The sequence below is a fragment of the Hylaeus volcanicus genome, unplaced genomic scaffold, assembly GCF_026283585.1.
Source record: "Hylaeus volcanicus isolate JK05 unplaced genomic scaffold, UHH_iyHylVolc1.0_haploid 12102, whole genome shotgun sequence".
Lineage (NCBI taxonomy): Eukaryota > Metazoa > Arthropoda > Insecta > Hymenoptera > Colletidae > Hylaeus > Hylaeus volcanicus.
In genome coordinates, this window is record NW_026533083.1 from 25952 (window position 1) to 45114 (window position 19163).

A 19163-nucleotide genomic window follows, 5' to 3' on the forward strand; every position below is an offset into this window, starting at 1 on the left:
ATATATACATATACATATATATATATATATATGTATATATACGCACACACGCACACACTTTATATATATATATATGTAATCACCTATACTTTATTAATCAAAGTTCATGACTGATTGAATTGGTTTAACAGATTTTTTCCGCTGCAAATTGTCTTGTTTCTCCTTTTCAAGATCTTGCTTTAACTTCTCTACGTGGCTTGGGTAATCGATCGTACTTGCAACAGACTCCAAATCTAATTTCTCGATACTTGGCACAGCTTTGTGAGCATTAGTCAGCATATGTTTAAATATCCCGACTTGCTTAGGTGTGAGGATAGAGATCGCTGTGCCAGGTTTACCCGCGCGACCTGTTCTTCCTGCTCTGTGAATGTAGCCTTTGATATGCTTGGGAAGATCGTAGGATATGACTAGCTGAATGTCCAGAATGTCGACACCTCTTGCCAATGCATCGGAGCTCACGAGACTGCAAATAGAAATACAATGCAACAAAGTTTCCAAGATACATTAAAAGTATCGTATTAATGTACAGTAATAGATGGAACGTACATTTGAATCTCTCCAGCAGCGAACCTTCCAAGCATACCTTCCCGTTGCTTTGGCATAAGCTGCGCGGAAAGCTCTCCAACTGTTACATTCTGATCAGATAAAATCGATCCCAACAAGAGAGTCAATCTATGGGCAGACTCTCCGGAATTTGTGAAAATTAATGTCTTGAAAGGCATATCATTCCTAACTAGCACCTGGTACGCGGCAACTGGTTTGTACTCCATCGTGCATTCTACTGCAAGTTCTGTTAATTCTTCAGGGCTTGTATAACGACCTATAAAGTCGCCTACTTCCTTGTCCAAGTTCACATCGCCGTCTTTGTCAGAGATCGGGACAGACGTAAATAATATTGGTTTGAAGAGACCAAGGTGATTCAACTTTTCCGGATCTTGAGATAGGGTCGCGCTAAACAGAAGTTTCTGTACGGGAATTTTACTGTTGGAAATTGAAAATAATTATGAAACAAATTACATACAGCAGTGTTTTTAAACAGAAATAGAAACTACCTGTGACGCATATTGAAGAGTGTCAGTTGTGGAGGATAACGATGCTGTTTAGGAAGATGTTTCAACCAATCGGCAGCTCTATCAGCTTCGTCGATAACGAGAAATCTAAGATCATCTAAAGAAAACCCTGGTGTTTTTAAAATGTGGTCCACTAGACGTCCTGGTGTAGCAACGATTATATCTACCATGGATATATACGTCTCTCTAATGGCTTAAAAACAGAGAAAACTTATATAATTTATCTAAAATACAAGTAGCGCGTTAATGCCAAGACACATACTCTTTTTGAGAATGTTATTTTGCTCTTGCTCGATCGAAGATGCACCAGAAAGTAGACCAACTTTAAGGCTTGTGTGAGATGTATACATAGTCATCACCTTATAAACTTGCGCAGCCAATTCTTGCGCGGGTACAACAACTAAACAACGAATCTTTGGTACCAATCGAGACTGTAATATTTGTACAATTGGTAGAACATACGCCAAAGTTTTACCTGAAACAGAAAATAAAATCAGAAATATAGTTTGGCACTCTCAAAATATGTCAATTCTGATTAATCATTCATACCACTGCCAGTGGGAGCAGATACACAAGTATCGCGTACCCACCATCCTTGCTGTCTGTCTTTATCGCATTTCAATAACCATGGTATCATGCTCGCTTGAACAGGAAATAATTTATCGATGCCATTGGTTTTCATTACTTTGATCATTTTAAGACCTAAGATCGAATGGAATTCTTCCAAGCTTGGACCACTGTTCAGATCGATTGATATAATTTCTGGACTCATCAACCATTCTGGCAATACTCTCTTCACTTCTCGTTTTTTCCTTTTAGTTTTACTACCCAGGACCACAAAGTCTTTAGTTTGTTTTGATATTTGTACATTTTTGGAATCTATCAATCTATTAGATACATCATTTTCATGATTGTCCACAGTTTCATTTTGAAAACTTTTATTTTCATCAAATTCTATATCCTTTTTCCTTCTTTTCTTCTTCTTATGGGATCTCTGCTGATCTACTTGTAGCTCAATGTTATCTTCTACTGTAGTTTTATTAATATCTTGCTCCAAACTTTCGTCAATCTTTTCTTTCTTACGTTTTCTTTTCTTCTGTTCAGGCTCCTCTACATCTTTAGACAAATTCCCAGCTGCCTTCTCCCGTTTGCGCTCCTCTATCTTTTTTAACAATTCAGACAAATGTTTCTTTTCATCTTTTACTTCTACCTCTTTTTCACCCTCGTATCTGTTAATAAATAATACGTATTAAAAGACAGACTATTCGTGTGTGTATATATACAATGAGACTAGAAAAGTCACAATCTCTATTATATTTACCTGTTTATTACAAATAAACTCATTTGTTGTGACAGTAATCGCCCACGTGTCACAGAAATTTTATAGGTTATGTATATATGTATACACGTGTAAAAAACAGAGTATTATATGTAAATGTATATTTACATATGTAAAATAGAAACGTAGTTATCGCGTACACATGGAAAAGTTTAAGAGTACTCTGTATAAATGAATTGTTCTAGAAATTTTATTTAATTTTACCTATTCCTTTATTTTTTATATTTCTGGAAGCATCACTACTGACCAAAAGTTTACGAACCCAACAAGTTTTAACCTTTAAAAATTCAATGTTTTTTGTATCATACCACAATTCAAATGTCATGAATTTACCCGTCAATACATCATATTTCCTTTCTAATACATTCAATTCTTAATCCATGTTCATTTCTTCTTATCAACGTCAATTTATCTCCTATAAGCGTTGCAGGATGATTGATTATAAATGCCGGAAAGGGACATATCCGGTATATAAGGTGTTTGCTTTCGCCTTTCGTATGTCAGAGGCAAAGCATTAGGTATTTTATATGCAACGAAACTCGTTGGATATTTAGAAAAGTATGACAATGTCATTCCTGGTGCACACTGGTATTTATAATGATCGGGCTTGAAGAATTCCAAGGGATGAAGACTGCCAGTGTGGTCCATGTATTGTTTACGATGCAATTGAACTCCCTATTAACAATGCTCAATTTGAAGAAATGAACAAGTTTAACGTTAGCCTAATATAATAAACTTATACAGAAACAAAGTCATATACTCTTTCTAAACAGAGCAGAGATCAAGTGCTAAAATCTTTATTACTTTGTATAAATTGTCGATTTCTTTCATGCGTGCTGCGTCGATTCTTGAAATGTCATTCAATGGAACTGTTAAGTTGCGATTAAGGCTACGGTGTATTTTAGCTGCAGCAATATTAGGCCTTGGACTGTACGGTACACTTTCCATTCCCCATTTGTAAATTGGCATCTTTAAAAATTGTAAATCAATTAATGTCTCGTTACATTACGCGTAAATTCTTGAGCTTTGTACACTTTATTAACTACCAATAGTTAACATCAAGTCAAAAAGAAACTTTAAATTCACAAAACTATGAAAAAGTTTACCGAAATCTTCGATAGGACTCGGTTTCTGTAATTTTGGAAGTAATTAGTAGCTCCACCATCCTCCAAAGAGCGATCGAACTTGGATGGAGGATGTGGACCCATGTAGGACGGCATCAACGAGGGTGGATAAAATGTGGGTTGAGATTTTGATGAATTTGAGTCACCCACAACCATTTTTAGCTTCACACTTTGCACACTAAATCAAGGGAATGCTTATTGTCTACAGATTATTTGCTACTTTGAATTTTCATAAATAAAAACAAATGAGTTAGAACTTGGTTTTCAATTTTCTGAAATAACTGCAAACCATAGCACTGTCAATTTTACACGAGGAACTAAACTTGCATAACCATCAAGGATTAGTTTAGGATCATGATTAAATATTTCCAAAATTGCCGATAAAAACGCAAAACTATCACTGGTATTCCTGTTATTTATTTTTGTTGTAATCAGTATAAATATCTAAAAAAGAATACATGTATATAAGAATAAATTTCTTAGTTATATCATATAAATTATAAAAACAATGAAACTTGAGTGAAAAACAGTTAAGAAATACGGATGCTGCTTCTTCCAATTACTGTTAACATTCCATTATCTTGTAACTCTCTCAAGGCATCCTCGAACATGTCCCTAGTGATCATCTATTCAAAAAATATTAAGATTAAATTAGTATTATTGGTACGAAAAAAGAATTAGATATGCAATTTCACTAACCAATTCAGAAGATTGTCTAATTTCACTAAACAGTTTCTGTTGACTAATTATGTGACCCTTCTTCTTGTTTTCAATAAGTTTCTGTATCGAGTCACACAACTCCTTCTTTTTCTTCCTAGCTATCGAAGATATACCAGTAGTCAAAATAGTTATATCTATCTTGCCACTCAGAGGATCAATAGCAGATTGTTTCAAGGCCTCTCGGTGCAATCTGTTAAAAGAAACATTTGAAGAGAATCTGTATATTAATATTATAATAATATTTTATCGCGAACCTCCAAGCTTCTTCGACGTCCTGCAACTCTACGGTAGGACTCAGTCTAACTTTAGCGTGTGCCTCAGACAATCTTATCAGAGATTCCAATTGCCTAGGGTACGCTGTTATTTGTCCACGTCCTCTTCCAACTCTTCTCATATCGACGTAAGCTTGTATCAGTCTCTGTTGACTTTCCTCGTTGAGAACAGGTTGAATGTGTTCCTTTGCGAAAATTAGATAATCGCGAACGATGCTTTTGTTCAGTTGCACATCCTCGTCTTCTTCTGACACTTTGTAATATAAGGCTACCATGTGAGAGGCAAGTTTGCTGTCGTACGAATCATTTTGCGGATCTAACATTAAAAATATTAAGTCAAATCGAGAGAGCAAGGTGTGGGGCAGCTTTACGTTTTCAATCACCTGAAAAACGATATAATATATTGTATAGAAACGTTAATAGAAGCTAGTGGTAAAGTTAATTTGTTGATATAAAGTACAGTTCTGTTTTTATTCCACTGTGACTCGCATGGATTAGCAGCAGCGAGTATGCTGGTCCTAGCATTCAACTGACAAATAATTCCAGCTTTGGCGATGCTTAATGTTTGCTGTTCCATCACTTCGTGCAATACCGATCTTGCGCTTTCGTTCATTTTATCAAACTCGTCGATGCAACATATTCCATTGTCTGCGAGTCCTAATGCTCCTGTCTGCAGTATCAATTGTCTGGTTTCTGGATCTTTTGTTACGTAAGCTGTTAGACCAACAGCGCTGGAGCCTACAATATTTAAACATTAATTAATTAAAAGCTTTTAATCGAAACTATTTCTGCTTCTTCACCTTTTCCACTAGTGTATTGCGATCGTGGCACCAAATTATAAACATACTGTAACAATTGCGATTTACTAGTGCCAGGGTCACCGCAAAGTAATATATTTATATCAGGTCGAAAGTGTTTTCCATATATGGTCGAAGACTTTCTAGTTCCACCAAATAATTGCAAAACAATTCCCTTCTTCACATCAGTGTTTGCATAAATACTGGGAGCTACATGTTGCGCTAATCGATCGTAAATATCTTCTTTCTGCGATAACATCTTCAATATTTCAATTCTTTCTGGTGTGAAATTGTGTTCTTTGCCATCTTCATGCCCGTGCAACCTATAAAATATTACAAATAAATAATCAAGCTAAAAATCTCGAAGATTATTCAATCATTTTTTTTCTCACCGTTTTGAGTCATATTTTCTAAAATGAACCACGTCGATGTATGTTCTGTATATGGCATGTAAAGTATGCTCAAAATTAGGCTTATGCGCGGCTGCTCTGTAAATTCCAGTGACGGAGACCCTATCTCCAGGCATGACTGCATCTACTAGATTACTATGGGCGAATAAAACGATAGTATGCGGAGTTTGTCCTTGTGGCATTTCATCAGGGGCTTCTTGTAACTTGATCATTTGTTTATCAGAGAAATGACTTAGATTGTGCACCAAAGTGAAAGAATATTTGTGTGTACAATGTGCACACACGGTAGGCTCCTTTGTCCTTCCCTTCTCGATCTCAACAAGAGTTGTGAAAGCACAGACGGTACATTTGAAAAAAGCCTCTCGCATTTGTGGAATTAATCTCGATACTCTGATCACCATTCCTGGTACTGTGATCAATTGATCGACATCGCAAGGATTCAATTCCCTCATGGTTTTGAGCTTGGCTACATTAAAGGGACGCACTTGAATCTGATGTTCTAAAACTGCTGCTGGATATTTTTCAAAGAATAACTCGTTTGCTGCCATATCTAGAGTCGGTATCACTTCTTGAGGATAAGAGACTAGTTGTTGATAGAGGTGCTCGTCGTAAGTTTTCACGTGTGCACAGTTGACATTCAGATATGGTTCTTCCAAGGTATGTATCTCCTCCAATTTCTGGAGGTACAATGGTTCAGATAAATTTATGTTTTCGGATAATTCGTCATTCTCTGCCTCTGGGTCGATGAATCTTTCGAAAAACGATTTGAATTGTTCCTTGCATTGACTTATGAGTACATTTGTGCCCCAAACAACCAAGTGTGGCCCTGCTGCTTCGCTCTCCGATGTTCCTGGAGCTCTGTGTACCTCTGGAATCTAATAATAAAAGCAGTTACTACTATAAAGCAGCGAAATGTTATTACAGATTTACTTACTGGTTCTTGTAGCGTAACTTGACGCAGACGTCTGTCTGTGTTAATATCAGGTCTGTGTCTAATCGGAGTGCCTCTAATTCCACTTCTCGGAGTACGAATAGAACCTAAGGAACTGGGAGTACCATAATTGACAGGAGAAGACAATTGCAAGCCACTTTCTGATCCAATCATTTGCCCAGAACTTGGAGAATGACCTCCTGCGCTGTCGCGCTCAGAAGAAGCGAGAATAGTGGCAACCTGGTTTGCAGTATCCAGAGCATTTTGTCGTGCGCCACCGACACCCCATCGCAGTGGTGTTTCCACATTATTGTCCACCCCATTACGACTAGCAGTACCTTATGAAAAAAGAGTAATTCTCCTTGTAATAGTAATCCAAAATAAAATAGTCACTAAATAAAATACTCACGTGGTGTACCAAAAGCAGGAGATCTTGTTCCTTGTGTTTGACGACGAGGAGTTGTACGTGGACTATCATCTGTCGCAGGCGATCGTGCAGGAGATCTTCCCTGTAATTGACGTCGAGGAGTTGTACGAGGACTATCAGCAGGTGATCGTGCTGGGCTCGACATGATTTCTCTTATTCTTTCAAACTCGTAACAACAATGTCCATGAAAAGCGTGGGAAAATTATTTTCCCGCGCTTATTCTCTACAGCATGGGTGCATACACAATACACAAAGCACTGATACGCACTGTTCATTACCATTCCGTTGGCAGCAGCGTGACGTCCACATGTGTATAGACTTTATTTATCCTAACCTATTTGTGCACGTGGTACCATGCAAGTATTATATATAAGCTTTTGATTTTTATATTTCCAACAGGCACAAAAATGTTGATCGAACCGAAATTAACAAATACATCGAAAAACTTTGGCAAACCGCCTGACAAACAAAATTCTGTAAGTGTCAACTTCTTTTTATTCTATAAAAATGTGAAATTAAATTAAATTATTATGTACATTTTAGTTGCTGCAAAACCTGGGCGCTCCACATATAGATTCCTTCAATTACATGTTAGAAGATGGCCTCTCAGAGGCTGTCCAGGACAACCCACACGTTTATGTACACCTCTTAAACGGAGACAAAGTTGCTCTGTGGGTCGACGACGTTTCGATTCATCAGCCAACCGTTCCAAGTGGTACAATTGGAGTGAAGAATCATAAGATTTACCCTACAGAATGTAGACAGCGAGGATGTACTTACAAAGGAAAGATAACTGCCAAGTTAGGTTGGTCCATCAATGGCAAGGTGCAAGAAATTCTTGAGAGAGATTTAGGAGAAATTCCAATTATGATTAAGGTATGTAATACTGTCTTGTATCACTTATATTCAATTCATATTATTGCTATATTTTTATTTATCTAATTCACACTTGGTATTATAGTCCAATCGATGCCATTTGAATAAAATGACTCCGAAAGAATTGGTCCATCATGGAGAACACGAACAGGAGTGGGGTGGATACTTTATAGTCAAAGGACTCGAGAGAATGATAAGAATGTTGTTGATGACAAGGAGAAATTATCCCATCGCCATCAGAAGATCGGGGTGGAAAGCTCGTGGCATACAGTTTAGCGATCTGGGGTTACTTTTAAGGAGTGTACGTGATGATAACACTGCAGCCGTACGTATTTCACTTGTTAGCAAAACATTTATAGTCTATATCTTTATTTGTAGAAGAATATTGTATCTCATTAACACGTTCACACCGGCGTGCACCATCAGGCGGCGCGTATCACCGGTGGTACATACTTGAATGTTCTATCAGACGGCAAAAAAAAAAAAAAAACCGCCATACAGTTGAAAATTTAAACAATAGAAATTTAACGTATATTAATTGAAAAAAGTAGGAGTTACTTTATTTGATCCGAGTATTATAAATATAACTAGAAATAATATTATAAACGTAAATAACAAAAATTCGGTTGTAAAAAGATAATTGAATATTATAATTCTAACTTATCGTTAATCTTTTCTATGTATTTTTTTAAAACATGTCAAACAGAGAGCTGGCTGGCCCTTACAACTATTGCAATAAGTCGTCACTCTCTTTGCCTTACTCATGGCATAATCTCTACCCTTTGTTTCGCATAACCATTTATAACATTGCCTACATCTTTTTCTTGACTTTCTCGCAGGCTCTTTACACGATTCGAGAAAATGTGAAACTTTATTCGAAACTGCTGGTTTTTCGATATTCATTTTTTCAATGTCGCGAACATTGGTTAACAGATGATCAATAATTTGTTCCCTAAATTGTAAAATATTAATGTACTTGGTACCCCATCTTTGATTTATATACCATCCATTCGCTAGGCATGTCCCGCATATTAATTGTATTATAATTTTTTGGTACCACTTGACTGTTTTCCGCAAACAACTATAGTAAGATGACAATTGATCGTATAAATTAATAATCTTTGTTTCGTTATCGTAGAAAAAATTTTTCTCCACGATACTTCTAATTTTATGCAATCGATCTTCTGTTTCAGCTGTTGTGTCGTTCGAAAAATGTAAATGTTTCAATATAGATAAAAATCGATCACGTTTCATACTATTTTTTATGCATGTGTTCATATACATGGTCTTTTTAGACCAGTGTAGCCTAATTTCTGGCAGTTGCACAACACCCATGATTAGCAATATACCAATAAACGTATTAATTTCGCCTCTTGTAACGGGTTGCCAAGCCTGTTGGTGTCTTCTCCTGCTCGATAAAGAATTCATACATTGTTCTGCATATTTGTTTGTTTCTTCGACTATTATTCCTGCTATGTAGTCGGTGAAGAAAACTTTGAATAGAGCAAAAGGATCGTTGCAATCAACGTTTTCGATTAGAAGTTTCTCTTCTTCCGAATATTCATTTGCTATCGAACGTCTTTTTCTTATTCTCTGCCATTGCGTATCTTCTTCGTCCTCCTCTGACGACGAGTCCGAGTCGGAATCTTCTTCCTTTATGGTAGACTCGTACTCTTGGTTAACTAGTGGATCGTTCTGCGCGTGAACGAAATCCTTGTCCGAAGATGTTGACAGTACCCTTGGTTTTTCATCTTTCGTGCTTCTCGTTATTGATTCGTCAGATGAAATACTTTCTTCTATATCCATTGTTACCTACTTTTTTTAAATGGACATGTAAAATTAGAAAGAAAAAATGCCAACCACCTTTCTGGTTACGCTTATTGTAAAAATATTTGGTTACGATGCACAAACGGCACGAGTTTTGTTTACCTTTCAACACGAAGTTGTAACAGCGAATAGGTTATTGCAGAAGCCTAGCGGAGCTCGAAAAATGTCACTCGAGGGTATTTAGTATGAACCCTCTTTATGAATATATATATTATATAATAATTGAACAATTAACTGGAAACACGTGAAATACAATTGGTTTTGACGTTCTAACAGTAACAAAGTGTTGTCTCTGGCAACACTTTGCATTCATAGTTTTTTCAACAATCCACATTCATCACTCACAGGGATATTACTAGTCGGGACGATCTACTTCGATATCGGCATCCAATCATTAAAAAATAACAAAGTTTATTTACTAATAACAAATAAAGGTTTGCTCCAGTTTGAAAGTACATGGTCAATATATCAAGAGAGTATATATATAGTAAGTAAGTCAGAATGTTTGAATACGATGAAATACGATCGCCGAACCATGGGACCATGGGCGAGAAACGAGGAAATCATCGCCGTTAGATGGAGTAAAGCATGAATGCGCACGCCGTCCCATGGCGGGGAACATAAAAAAACAGCGCCGGCGCGTAATGGGTGATTTGACCCGAGAACGCGGACAAAAATGATGAAAAATAAAAAAAATAATTTTCATATCAGACCGAAAAACCGAAAGACCGAAATTTCATAGAAATCTAATAACTTTTTGGCATACGAGTCGATCGTATTGCATCCGTCATTTTGATTTTTTAAATTTTGATTTCAGATTCGTAAATGGCGCACCGAAAAACCTCGGCTATACGAAATTTCATAAAAATCAGAACATTTCGTTATTTAATTTGTTCGGGTTTTCGGATCAACAACACCCACTGTACGGCGTGAACGTGTTAAACATATTATTCACGACCATTCTGAACCTGCGTATTTCCTAGGATATACTGTTAATGTTATACTGTTTTTATTCTTTATCATGAAACTATATGTTTTACAGAGCAATACTTTACACTATGTAACCGATGGTTCGGCAAAGTTAATGTTTACATACAAGAAAATTTTATACTATGTCCCATTGATATTAATGCTAAAGTGCCTGGTCGATGTCTCCGACATTTTCATCTACAATGCATTAATAGCTGGCTGTGAAGACGATTTGTATTACAAAGGTTGTATCCTAAATATGTTACGAGCGATACATCAGCAAGATCTACACAGTCACGAAGAATGCAAAGCTTACATAGGAAGGATGTTTAGAATAAAGTTTTACGAACTACCTCAAGATGCTACGGATATAGAAGTTTGCGATTTCATTATTAAGTGAGTCTGATAAACACGTTACTTATGCGTCTTTAAATAACAAAATATTGCTTTCTATGATTATTGTACATTACTTTCAGACACTGTATAGCCATTCATCTCAACAGACCACTGGATAAATTTTATTTACTCGTTTTCATGACAAAAAAGCTATTCGCTCTCGCAAATAATAAATGCGCAGTCGAAGGAGCCGACGCTGTGATGATGCAGGAATGCCTACTCGGTGGCCACTTGTATTTACAAGTACTAAAAGAGAAGCTGTACTCTTGGCTGACTGGTCTCAGAGCAGGCATCTTAAAACGCGCGAGAAGCGCTGGTAACAGATACATTTTGAGTGTGCGTAAGTATTCGCAAATCTAACTCACAGATGTTTTATATGTTTGATGTAAATAAAACTGTTTTATTTACGGATCAATACAGAGGAAATACTGAACGTAATAAAACATGGAAACTCGCTTGAATCGCAGATGGAAAATTTCTTGTCCACTGGAAGCATAAGGTCGCCGACAGGTTTAGGGTTGATGCAGAATACAGGTCTTACTATTGTCGCTGAAAATATTAACAGAATGCGTTATATGAGCCATTTTCGCGCGATACACAGGGGTTCCTTCTTCCAAGAGATGAGGACCACGGAAGCTAGACAATTGCTGCCAGATGCATGGGGTAACACTTGGTTACAATGCCTTGAAAACTCTCAACAAGATTAATTTGGAAGATAATTTATTAATTGTTCAATTACAGGCTTTATCTGCCCTGTCCATACACCCGACGGTGCACCCTGTGGTCTTCTCAACCATTTAACCATGAATTGCATAATTACAAAGCATCCAGACCCAAAGTTCAAGTCCAACATCCCTATTGTATTGATGGACCTTGGAATGATTCCACTATCGATTGCTGACAATTGGAGGGACTCCTATGTCATACTGTTAGATGGAACGTTGATTGGGTTAATCGACGACAGTATAGTTTCCAGAGTGACCGATAAATTGAGATTACTTAAAATAAAAGGGGAAGAGGTGACGATTACAAATTTCTTCACCTGTCTAATTAGTTTAGATCACCTTATCTTTAAATTGATTAACTTTTATTTTTGTTTGTAGGTTCCAAACACGATGGAGATAGCACTGGTACCCAAGAAGAACGTACCAGCTCAATATCCAGGATTGTATTTATTCACAAGTCCAGCTCGCATGATGAGGCCAGTGATGAATCTGGCTGCTAAAAGGATCGAATACATAGGAACGTTCGAACAAATTTATTTGGAAATCTGCGTGACACCCGAAGAAGCCTACGAAGGAGTAATAAACACCATTTCCATAAACCTGCACAATTCTATATAAATCTCGAGATTTTCATTTGATTTACCATTGCAGCTGACGTCGCACCAAGAATTGTCAAAGACAGCTTTCTTAAGCAATCTGGCAAGTCTCATACCAATGCCAGACTGCAATCAGAGTCCGCGAAACATGTATCAGTGTCAAGTAAGATTACAATTTCCTTTCTTGGTTTAACACTGTAGCTGTTTAATTATACTATTTAATTATCTTCCAGATGGGCAAGCAAACGATGGGTACTCCGTGCCACACGTGGCAACTGCAGTCTGAAACTAAATTGTACAGGTTGCAAACACCCTCGACACCATTTTTTCGACCTGTGCATCACGATAAAATTAATCTCGATGATTTCGCTATGGGTACCAATGCAATAGTCGCAGTCATCTCTTACACAGTGAGCAAACAACAAATATTATTATTGTACACTGGTACAATGCCAAAGAAAGGTTTCAGTTGGATTTTAATTTTCTTTTATAGGGATACGATATGGAGGACGCGATGATTATAAACAAAGCAGCTTACGATAGAGGTTTCGCGCATGGGATGATTTACAAATCCGAATTTGTGGATCTGAAAGATCAAAAGAGTTACTTTTCACGGAATCCAGATAAACCTGAGCTTGCCGAAAAATTGGATGCCGATGGCCTTCCTATAATAGGCACTACTATCAAGGAAGGCGACGTCTATTATTGGTAAATCATTTATTAAGTACACCTGACATTTTTTCTAACTTTAATTTTATTCGATATATTAATATTTGGACAGTTACTATGACGCTGACCAGTCGACATACGTTAATGGTAAATATCACGGGAAAGAAGACGCTTATATCGACACCGTAAAGCTCTGTGGAACCTTGCACAACGATATTCCACGCAGAGCTTGCATTACCTTTCGCATTTCAGTTAGTAAAACATACTTTTGTATTCCAGTCAATGCCAATCTATATCAATGCCTATCTATTGTACATTACTAATTATATAATTATTTTACAATGTAGCGTAACCCGAGCGTTGGCGATAAATTCGCTTCGAGAGCAGGTCAGAAAGGTATCTGTTCGCAAAAGTGGCCCGCAGAGGATCTACCATTCACGGAAACTGGCTTGATTCCAGACATTGTATTCAATCCCCATGGCTTTCCAAGTCGTATGACGATAGGTGAAACTAATTTCCTTTTAAAATACATATTTCCATCGTCATACAAATATTCAAACTATAATTTATCTATATAATCGAACATTGTTAGCCATGATGATCGAGGTGATGGCTGGAAAATCAGCAGCCATACATGGACTGGTGCACGACGCAACGTCCTTCCGATTCAACGAGGAGGAAACTGCTGTTGAATATTTTGGAAAGCTTCTGGAACGCGGTGGTTACAATCATTACGGAACAGAGAGAATGTATTCGGGGATAGACGGAAGGGAAATGACTGCTGACATTTTCTTTGGGATTGTACATTATCAACGATTGAGACACATGGTCTCGGATAAGTGGCAGGTCAGGAGCACTGGACCAATCGATATTTTAACGAGGCAGCCCATAAAAGGCAGACGCAGAGGTGGTGGTGTACGATTTGGAGAGATGGAACGAGATTCCTTGATAGCTCACGGCTGCTCTTTTCTTCTTCAAGACCGTCTTTTTCACTGTTCGGACAAGACTACGGTTCGTTTCATTTTTCTATGCTTTCTCGAGCGTTAACGCTAGGTTTACCGTTAATAAGAGACTTGATAATTATATTAATATCAATATTAATGTTTTAGACTTCGGTGTGCCAAAAATGTGGAACATTGCTGGGTCCAGTGATGGAGGTGTCTTTAAACGCGCCGAGATTAGGCGACAGAACGAGATGTCGTCTTTGCGGAGACGACAAATCCGTAAGGGAAGTGGATATACCGTACATTTTTCGATATCTCGTGACACAATTAACGTCCTGCAACATCAACGTAAAATTGTCATTCGCGGAGAAATAAAACCATAAATCACGGAAATAAAACAATACTTGTACACTTTTATACTATCATCTAGTAATAATAATACTTTATTTTTTTATAACATTCCATTAAACATTTTAATTACAAATTCCATTAACAATACTCTATAAAGACGCTCATTATAGAGACGACGACGCTGTATAACGATTATATGTACACTTTACGATCTGTACTTAAAAAATCACGAATTCATTCGAATACATTTTGTTTAACTACGCGTAATCACATCGAGATAGAAAGGAATGTCTCCTTATTCCAATGTGATCTTTAGTTTGAAAAAGACAAGTTGCGATACCAATTTTTACGCACGATAATGATAGAATATTTAATAATATAATGCACGGAGAAAATCAAATGTACAGATTCCAAGCGAAACTTACAATTGAAAAGCTTTTCACGCGTTCGTCTAAGCCTTTGCCGGGACTTGCGTAACTGGCTTGCTCCCTGGAGCACCCGACGTTCCAGTCTGTTCTTTCTCCAATTGTTTTCCTAAATATTCCCTGCAAAGCAAATCCCTCGTTATTTAAAGATAAACAACAATAATTTCACTCGATACACGTTCAAATCTCATACCAATTGTGAACCATGAGTTTCTGAACCGCGAGAAGAGCCTCGTATCTCACATTAGGATCTTCGTGGCCCAAAAGTTGCATCACTCGTTGCTTACCTCCAAGCTGCTCGATTATACTGAAACGATTTCAAAGGTGACGCGAAGGTTACCATCCAGCAAGTACCAATTCATAAAAGCAACCATGGAGTGAAGAAATTTAACGTACTGTTTACCGCGTGGATAGTGCCTTACATATTCTCCCACATCAAAGCTAGCCACGCTAAGTACAAGGGGATCCTTGCTAGTCTCTAGCAAGTGAACCAATATACGCAGCAGCTCGTAATTCTTCTCGTTAAGTCTACTAGCGTTCTCGCGCCAGAATTTGCCTGATTTATGAACGGGGGACCATTCGAGGCGTCCAGATTTCACCTCTGTCGAATACTCGTCGAAGGAGCTCAAGTCTTGAACGGAGGCTTGCAGCTTATCGTTCAAGAACTCGATGTCACCAGTGATATCCTCGTCGTCGAATTTACGCTGTCCAAGGATCGAAAGTTGCTTTAATACTTTGCACTGAACCATGGCGATGCAGTGCTCCTTAGCGACTTGTCCGTCCTCCACTTTCTCGATAAGATTCTGTGGTATATCAAAGACAAATTAATATATAATACAGGGAAGGGATATTAATTTATATTACGTAACTTACCCTAAATACTGCCAAGATGATACGGGTTACTTTCTCCTTGACAGAATCGCTTAATATGTCCGCTAAGATGGGAATGACGTTAAATCTAAAATGTATAAGGGTAATATTATATTCATAAAATTTGCAAGTTTGGATAAGCGCATCCAATATGTGTAACACATACTTGTTCATCTTCTCGGCGAGTAAAGGGTTGAAAGTGAGGACCCACAAGCAGAATATGAGTTGGTACTGTACTTGGAAGTTTACTCTGCCCGTTAGGACGCTCAACAAGGTAGAAATCCCATCGACCGATACAAATGCGAAACGATACTCGTCTATGCGAAGCATCATTTGCAAACAACGCGCCACAGACTGGATATACTCGTTGTTCTATACAATAATTATTACGTCTTATATTTATAGTATTACGAATGGTGAATGTGTACTTAAAAACTGCGATCGAAGGAGAGGGAGATTGAAATTATGTGTGCGCACAAGAAAAGTGAACTGAAAGAAGACCATCTTTGCTTCCAAGCAAAAACAGCCACGAGGACGTAATCAAGTAATATTTTTCTGTTAACAATTAGATAGGACCAACCGGATTCAGCTGTTCGCGCAGTTCAACCGTCTCTCTGTCCGCACTGTTGCCTTGTTCTAATCCCCCATGCATGACTGTGTCCTGAAGAGCCTCAAACTAAAACCCGTGACTTGTTCATATCTTTAAATTACGCGTTCGACAACATTTTCTATCTATTCTTTGCGTAAAGCAACATGGATCTGTTTAGTCGCAGATTTAACATTCTGTTCTACAGTTAGTTGCATTTATAATTTAATAGTCTGTAATTTTATTCGGACTGTGGAGACATTTATGCATGTATGGAATGTGTATGAATGATGCCACACGTGATAGTACGTAGTTTTAAGGAAGAATAATTCTTTGAAACAGTATCTTGATCGTATACCACGATACAGAACCATCACCCATATTGTGCACACACACAACTATGTAAAAATAAAAGCTAAGCGACAAATACGAAGTACATAATATTGCATTGACAATGTGATTAATATGTGATCACGAGGACTACTCGTTTCTTATTTTACTTTACTTTAGTTTTTCACCATTTCTGTACGAATCAAATAGTAATTCATACATATAAATTACCAGGCATCTTGAACTTGAACAGAGTGAACAGAGCATCCAAACTTACGCTAAGTTTCAACTGATCTTTAAGCCATGTCAGATAAAACTGAAGATCTGTCTTCTCCATTAAATCGTGACTCCAACAAGCAAGCTTGGCTATGACTTTAGATGTCATATTCATGATGAATCCATCTTGTCTATTCAACAGGTTCAAGAAAGGTCCCCATACAGATTCTCGTTTGCGGTTTGAATGTTCTTGGAAGATTTCCACACGACTACGGTCTTCCTAATGTTTGAGAAATATCTAATTTTCAGAGAATTCCTTAGATGTTACGTTTACGTTAAATAAATTTTTATACCTGAAGCATATCGTCGATCATTATAAGAATATACTGAATGGTCTGATCTTTGGAGACATGACCAAGTAAATTGAGGAAGGTTTTTGCAGCTTGATGTGGATCCTCTTTCAGTTTTGCTTCTCGAACGTTAGCATCGCTTGTATCAAAAGCAACTATGAAATCATAGTCCTCTTTCGAAATCATTTGAGATCTAAAATATATGGAGAATTAGAACATGCTATGGTTTTATGATGTGCTTTAATCTTTTCAATATTATAGTACTAAAATCAATACTAAAAGTAAAATACTAAAAGTTCTTACTGTAGATATGTGTGCCAAGTAATTCGTTGGTTTTTAATATCAGCAGCCTGATATTGAAGAATACTTGTGGCTGCTAGCATATCTAAAACATTTGCAATATTGTTATTGACTTTAAGTTATAATGTAAAGGGAAGAAGGCGTTTCTAACCAGTTGTGTATAAGACACACGCAGTTATTACTCTGAAATAAATTGTTGTATATATAGAACAACTCATTGTTTTCACAATGTGTACATAAAAATTCGGGAAAGATACAGAAATAAATGTAATTGAAGTGTTTGTAAGGGATATAAACAGATCACGTTACTGGGAGGGGCAATGTCAAATTAACAAATTATGGAATTATATAAATGTTTACCAATTTTCTCATCTGGCAGAGCAGGAATCATATCCTTGATATTCGCACGGTCCACCATTTTCGTTGACGTTCTTTATAATTCACGTATTTTAAGAAAAATTCTCCTGGAAAATTAACGTTCGATTCGTTTGCAACTCGCACCTCTCAGCGCAGTGCAGCACAGTGTCACAAGACCAACGAGTTGCCAATATCTCATGAAAGTAACAAACAAGAATCCCTAGCGCACACAAGGGACTATATCTAAGGGGTCGATAACTATCCATACAAATGATAAATTAGGGATATCAACTAATATATTGTAGCATTACAAAGCTAACAATCGTATTAATTAATCATTTATGGCAAAATAAACAACAATTTTTTTAAGGTATCGGTGGCCAAACGCCCAAGCTTAGCGTAGCGGTGAAGCCCATCTAGCGGCATCAGCAGGAACTATTTTCACTAGAAACTTGGGTGCTTTGCCGCTAGATTGCGCCACTAGTATAAAAAAATAATTCATTAAATTTTTAACGCATAATTTAATTGCATTATTCATTGTAATAAGAATAACATACTACAATGAAATTACACAGATCTTCGTCATGTATGTTTCTGTGAAATAATCTATAAGGACAAACTTGGGTTATTTTTTAAAAGAGATTTTAAGGTTATTGGCATTTTGTTTAAATAAAATGGAGTATTTTCATTATTGTAGTTTTGTAGCTGATAAAAAAAAAAAAAAACAACAAATTCAAGCATATATAATATCTTAACTTTACATGATCTTGTGAGGAATTATTATAAAGCCTTACTCTAATGTACTCAGTCAACATATTACGCATGGTTGAAATTTGTCTTAAATTTATCGATATGAATGTCGATATCAATGCATAAATCAAGTCCACGATATTTTATAAAAATTTGTTTATTTCATAATAATCATGTTGTATGTATAAAACTACCATCTAATTGCGTTTAAATAGCCATCTTTCTATGTTGGGAATATGAAATATCCTTGTGATTACACTTGCGCAACCTGTCTTTTCCCGATTAACTAACTTGATAATTCAATACTTTTTAACAATAACGAGTCTGCAATGTACTTGCTCTAAACGTCACACGTAGCTGTCATTTGAAAAGAAAAGCAATAGTAAACAATGATACAAAGCAACCTCTTTCAGAAAAAGAAAACGAAATTAATTCAAGTCAGTTCATCAGTATGCAATGAAAAAATTTGTTAACATTTTTACACCATTTATAAACATTTCCATTGCATTTAATTATGTATCGATTAGAGAAACTAT

The 19163-nt window shown here is 36.8% G+C and overlaps 6 protein-coding genes across 10 annotated transcripts; 1 reads left to right on the forward strand and 5 right to left on the reverse strand.

Annotated features, from left to right (window-relative positions):
* Nucleotides 1–76: 76 nt before the first annotated feature.
* Nucleotides 77–2704, reverse strand: LOC128882586 (ATP-dependent RNA helicase DDX51). The gene is made up of 6 exons (XM_054134228.1): nt 2392–2704; nt 1620–2299; nt 1333–1545; nt 1053–1263; nt 547–981; nt 77–463 (listed from the first exon to the last, which is right to left on the reverse strand). Exons 1-6 carry the CDS (start codon nt 2412–2414, stop codon nt 94–96), a joined length of 1932 nt encoding a protein of 643 aa, XP_053990203.1. The 5' UTR covers nt 2415–2704; the 3' UTR covers nt 77–93.
* Nucleotides 2705–2816: 112 nt separating this feature from the next.
* On the reverse strand, nt 2817–3909 carry LOC128882589 (protein FAM166C-like). The gene is made up of 3 exons (XM_054134236.1): nt 3516–3909; nt 3214–3378; nt 2817–3084 (listed from the first exon to the last, which is right to left on the reverse strand). The coding sequence occupies exons 1-3, from the start codon at nt 3687–3689 to the stop codon at nt 2818–2820; spliced, it is 606 nt and encodes a 201-aa protein (XP_053990211.1). The 5' UTR covers nt 3690–3909; the 3' UTR covers nt 2817.
* Nucleotides 3910–3934: 25 nt separating this feature from the next.
* LOC128882584 (DNA replication licensing factor MCM4) lies at nt 3935–7372 on the reverse strand. Its single transcript, XM_054134227.1, has 8 exons — nt 7073–7372; nt 6667–7001; nt 5715–6607; nt 5326–5645; nt 4986–5263; nt 4508–4908; nt 4233–4443; nt 3935–4159 (listed from the first exon to the last, which is right to left on the reverse strand). Exons 1-8 carry the CDS (start codon nt 7233–7235, stop codon nt 4064–4066), a joined length of 2697 nt encoding a protein of 898 aa, XP_053990202.1. The 5' UTR covers nt 7236–7372; the 3' UTR covers nt 3935–4063.
* Nucleotides 7373–7382: 10 nt separating this feature from the next.
* Nucleotides 7383–14551, forward strand: LOC128882580 (DNA-directed RNA polymerase I subunit RPA2). Its single transcript, XM_054134217.1, has 16 exons — nt 7383–7401; nt 7490–7566; nt 7634–7966; nt 8052–8291; nt 10836–11158; nt 11239–11498; nt 11579–11821; nt 11900–12177; nt 12262–12459; nt 12535–12642; nt 12713–12889; nt 12973–13187; nt 13261–13399; nt 13496–13652; nt 13741–14159; nt 14258–14551. The coding sequence occupies exons 1-16, from the start codon at nt 7398–7400 to the stop codon at nt 14465–14467; spliced, it is 3381 nt and encodes a 1126-aa protein (XP_053990192.1). The 5' UTR covers nt 7383–7397; the 3' UTR covers nt 14468–14551.
* LOC128882588 (uncharacterized) lies at nt 8319–10792 on the reverse strand. 3 transcript variants are annotated; one of them, XM_054134235.1, is made up of 3 exons: nt 10139–10791; nt 9896–10027; nt 8319–9781 (listed from the first exon to the last, which is right to left on the reverse strand). In XM_054134235.1, the coding sequence occupies exon 3, from the start codon at nt 9770–9772 to the stop codon at nt 8633–8635; it is 1140 nt and encodes a 379-aa protein (XP_053990210.1). In that variant the 5' UTR covers nt 9773–9781; nt 9896–10027; nt 10139–10791; the 3' UTR covers nt 8319–8632. The 3 variants fall into 3 exon arrangements, with proteins under 3 accessions (XP_053990210.1, XP_053990209.1, XP_053990208.1); XM_054134234.1 differs by having other exon boundaries at nt 8319–9778; nt 9896–10792; XM_054134233.1 differs by having other exon boundaries at nt 9896–10791.
* Nucleotides 14287–18076, reverse strand: LOC128882587 (V-type proton ATPase subunit H). 3 transcript variants are annotated; one of them, XM_054134230.1, is made up of 11 exons: nt 17881–18076; nt 17524–17605; nt 17224–17413; nt 16932–17150; nt 16319–16414; nt 15905–16110; nt 15742–15826; nt 15265–15671; nt 15062–15175; nt 14869–14988; nt 14287–14427 (listed from the first exon to the last, which is right to left on the reverse strand). In XM_054134230.1, the coding sequence occupies exons 1-10, from the start codon at nt 17936–17938 to the stop codon at nt 14895–14897; spliced, it is 1551 nt and encodes a 516-aa protein (XP_053990205.1). In that variant the 5' UTR covers nt 17939–18076; the 3' UTR covers nt 14287–14427; nt 14869–14894. The 3 variants fall into 3 exon arrangements, with proteins under 3 accessions (XP_053990205.1, XP_053990204.1, XP_053990206.1); XM_054134229.1 differs by lacking the exon at nt 14287–14427 and having other exon boundaries at nt 14518–14988; nt 17881–18071; XM_054134231.1 differs by lacking the exons at nt 14287–14427; nt 16319–16414 and having other exon boundaries at nt 14518–14988; nt 17881–18068.
* Nucleotides 18077–19163: the final 1087 nt, after the last annotated feature.

Bases quoted from the DNA above. Each gene is read 5' to 3' on its own strand.
- LOC128882586 (XM_054134228.1), bottom strand. From the start codon at position 2,414: ATGAGTTTATTTGTAATAAACAG. The intron at 2,300-2,391 runs GTAAATATAATA...ATTTATTAACAG, and splicing joins AGTTTATTTGTAATAAACAG to ATACGAGGGTGAAAAAGAGG. The intron at 464-546 runs GTACGTTCCATC...TTCTATTTGCAG, and splicing joins GCTGCTGGAGAGATTCAAAT to TCTCGTGAGCTCCGATGCAT.
- LOC128882589 (XM_054134236.1), bottom strand. From the start codon at position 3,689: ATGGTTGTGGGTGACTCAAATTCATCAAAATCTCAACCCACATTTTAT. The intron at 3,379-3,515 runs GTAAACTTTTTC...CAATTTTTAAAG, and splicing joins GAGTCCTATCGAAGATTTCG to ATGCCAATTTACAAATGGGG. The intron at 3,085-3,213 runs GTAATAAAGATT...CATTGTTAATAG, and splicing joins AAATCGACAATTTATACAAA to GGAGTTCAATTGCATCGTAA.
- LOC128882584 (XM_054134227.1), bottom strand. From the start codon at position 7,235: ATGTCGAGCCCAGCACGATCACCTGCTGATAGTCCTCGTACAACTCCT. The intron at 5,264-5,325 runs GTGAAGAAGCAG...TAAATATTGTAG, and splicing joins GCAATACACTAGTGGAAAAG to GCTCCAGCGCTGTTGGTCTA. The intron at 4,160-4,232 runs GTTAGTGAAATT...TTTTTTGAATAG, and splicing joins TTAGACAATCTTCTGAATTG to ATGATCACTAGGGACATGTT.
- LOC128882580 (XM_054134217.1), top strand. The intron at 8,292-10,835 runs GTACGTATTTCA...TATGTTTTACAG, and splicing joins GTGATGATAACACTGCAGCC to AGCAATACTTTACACTATGT. The intron at 11,822-11,899 runs GTAACACTTGGT...GTTCAATTACAG, and splicing joins ATTGCTGCCAGATGCATGGG to GCTTTATCTGCCCTGTCCAT.
- LOC128882588 (XM_054134234.1), bottom strand. From the start codon at position 9,772: ATGGATATAGAAGAAAGTATTTCATCTGACGAATCAATAACGAGAAGC.
- LOC128882587 (XM_054134230.1), bottom strand. From the start codon at position 17,938: ATGGTGGACCGTGCGAATATCAAGGATATGATTCCTGCTCTGCCAGAT. The intron at 17,151-17,223 runs GTATAAAAATTT...CTCAAACATTAG, and splicing joins TGATCGACGATATGCTTCAG to GAAGACCGTAGTCGTGTGGA. The intron at 15,827-15,904 runs GTATGTGTTACA...TATACATTTTAG, and splicing joins CTCGCCGAGAAGATGAACAA to ATTTAACGTCATTCCCATCT.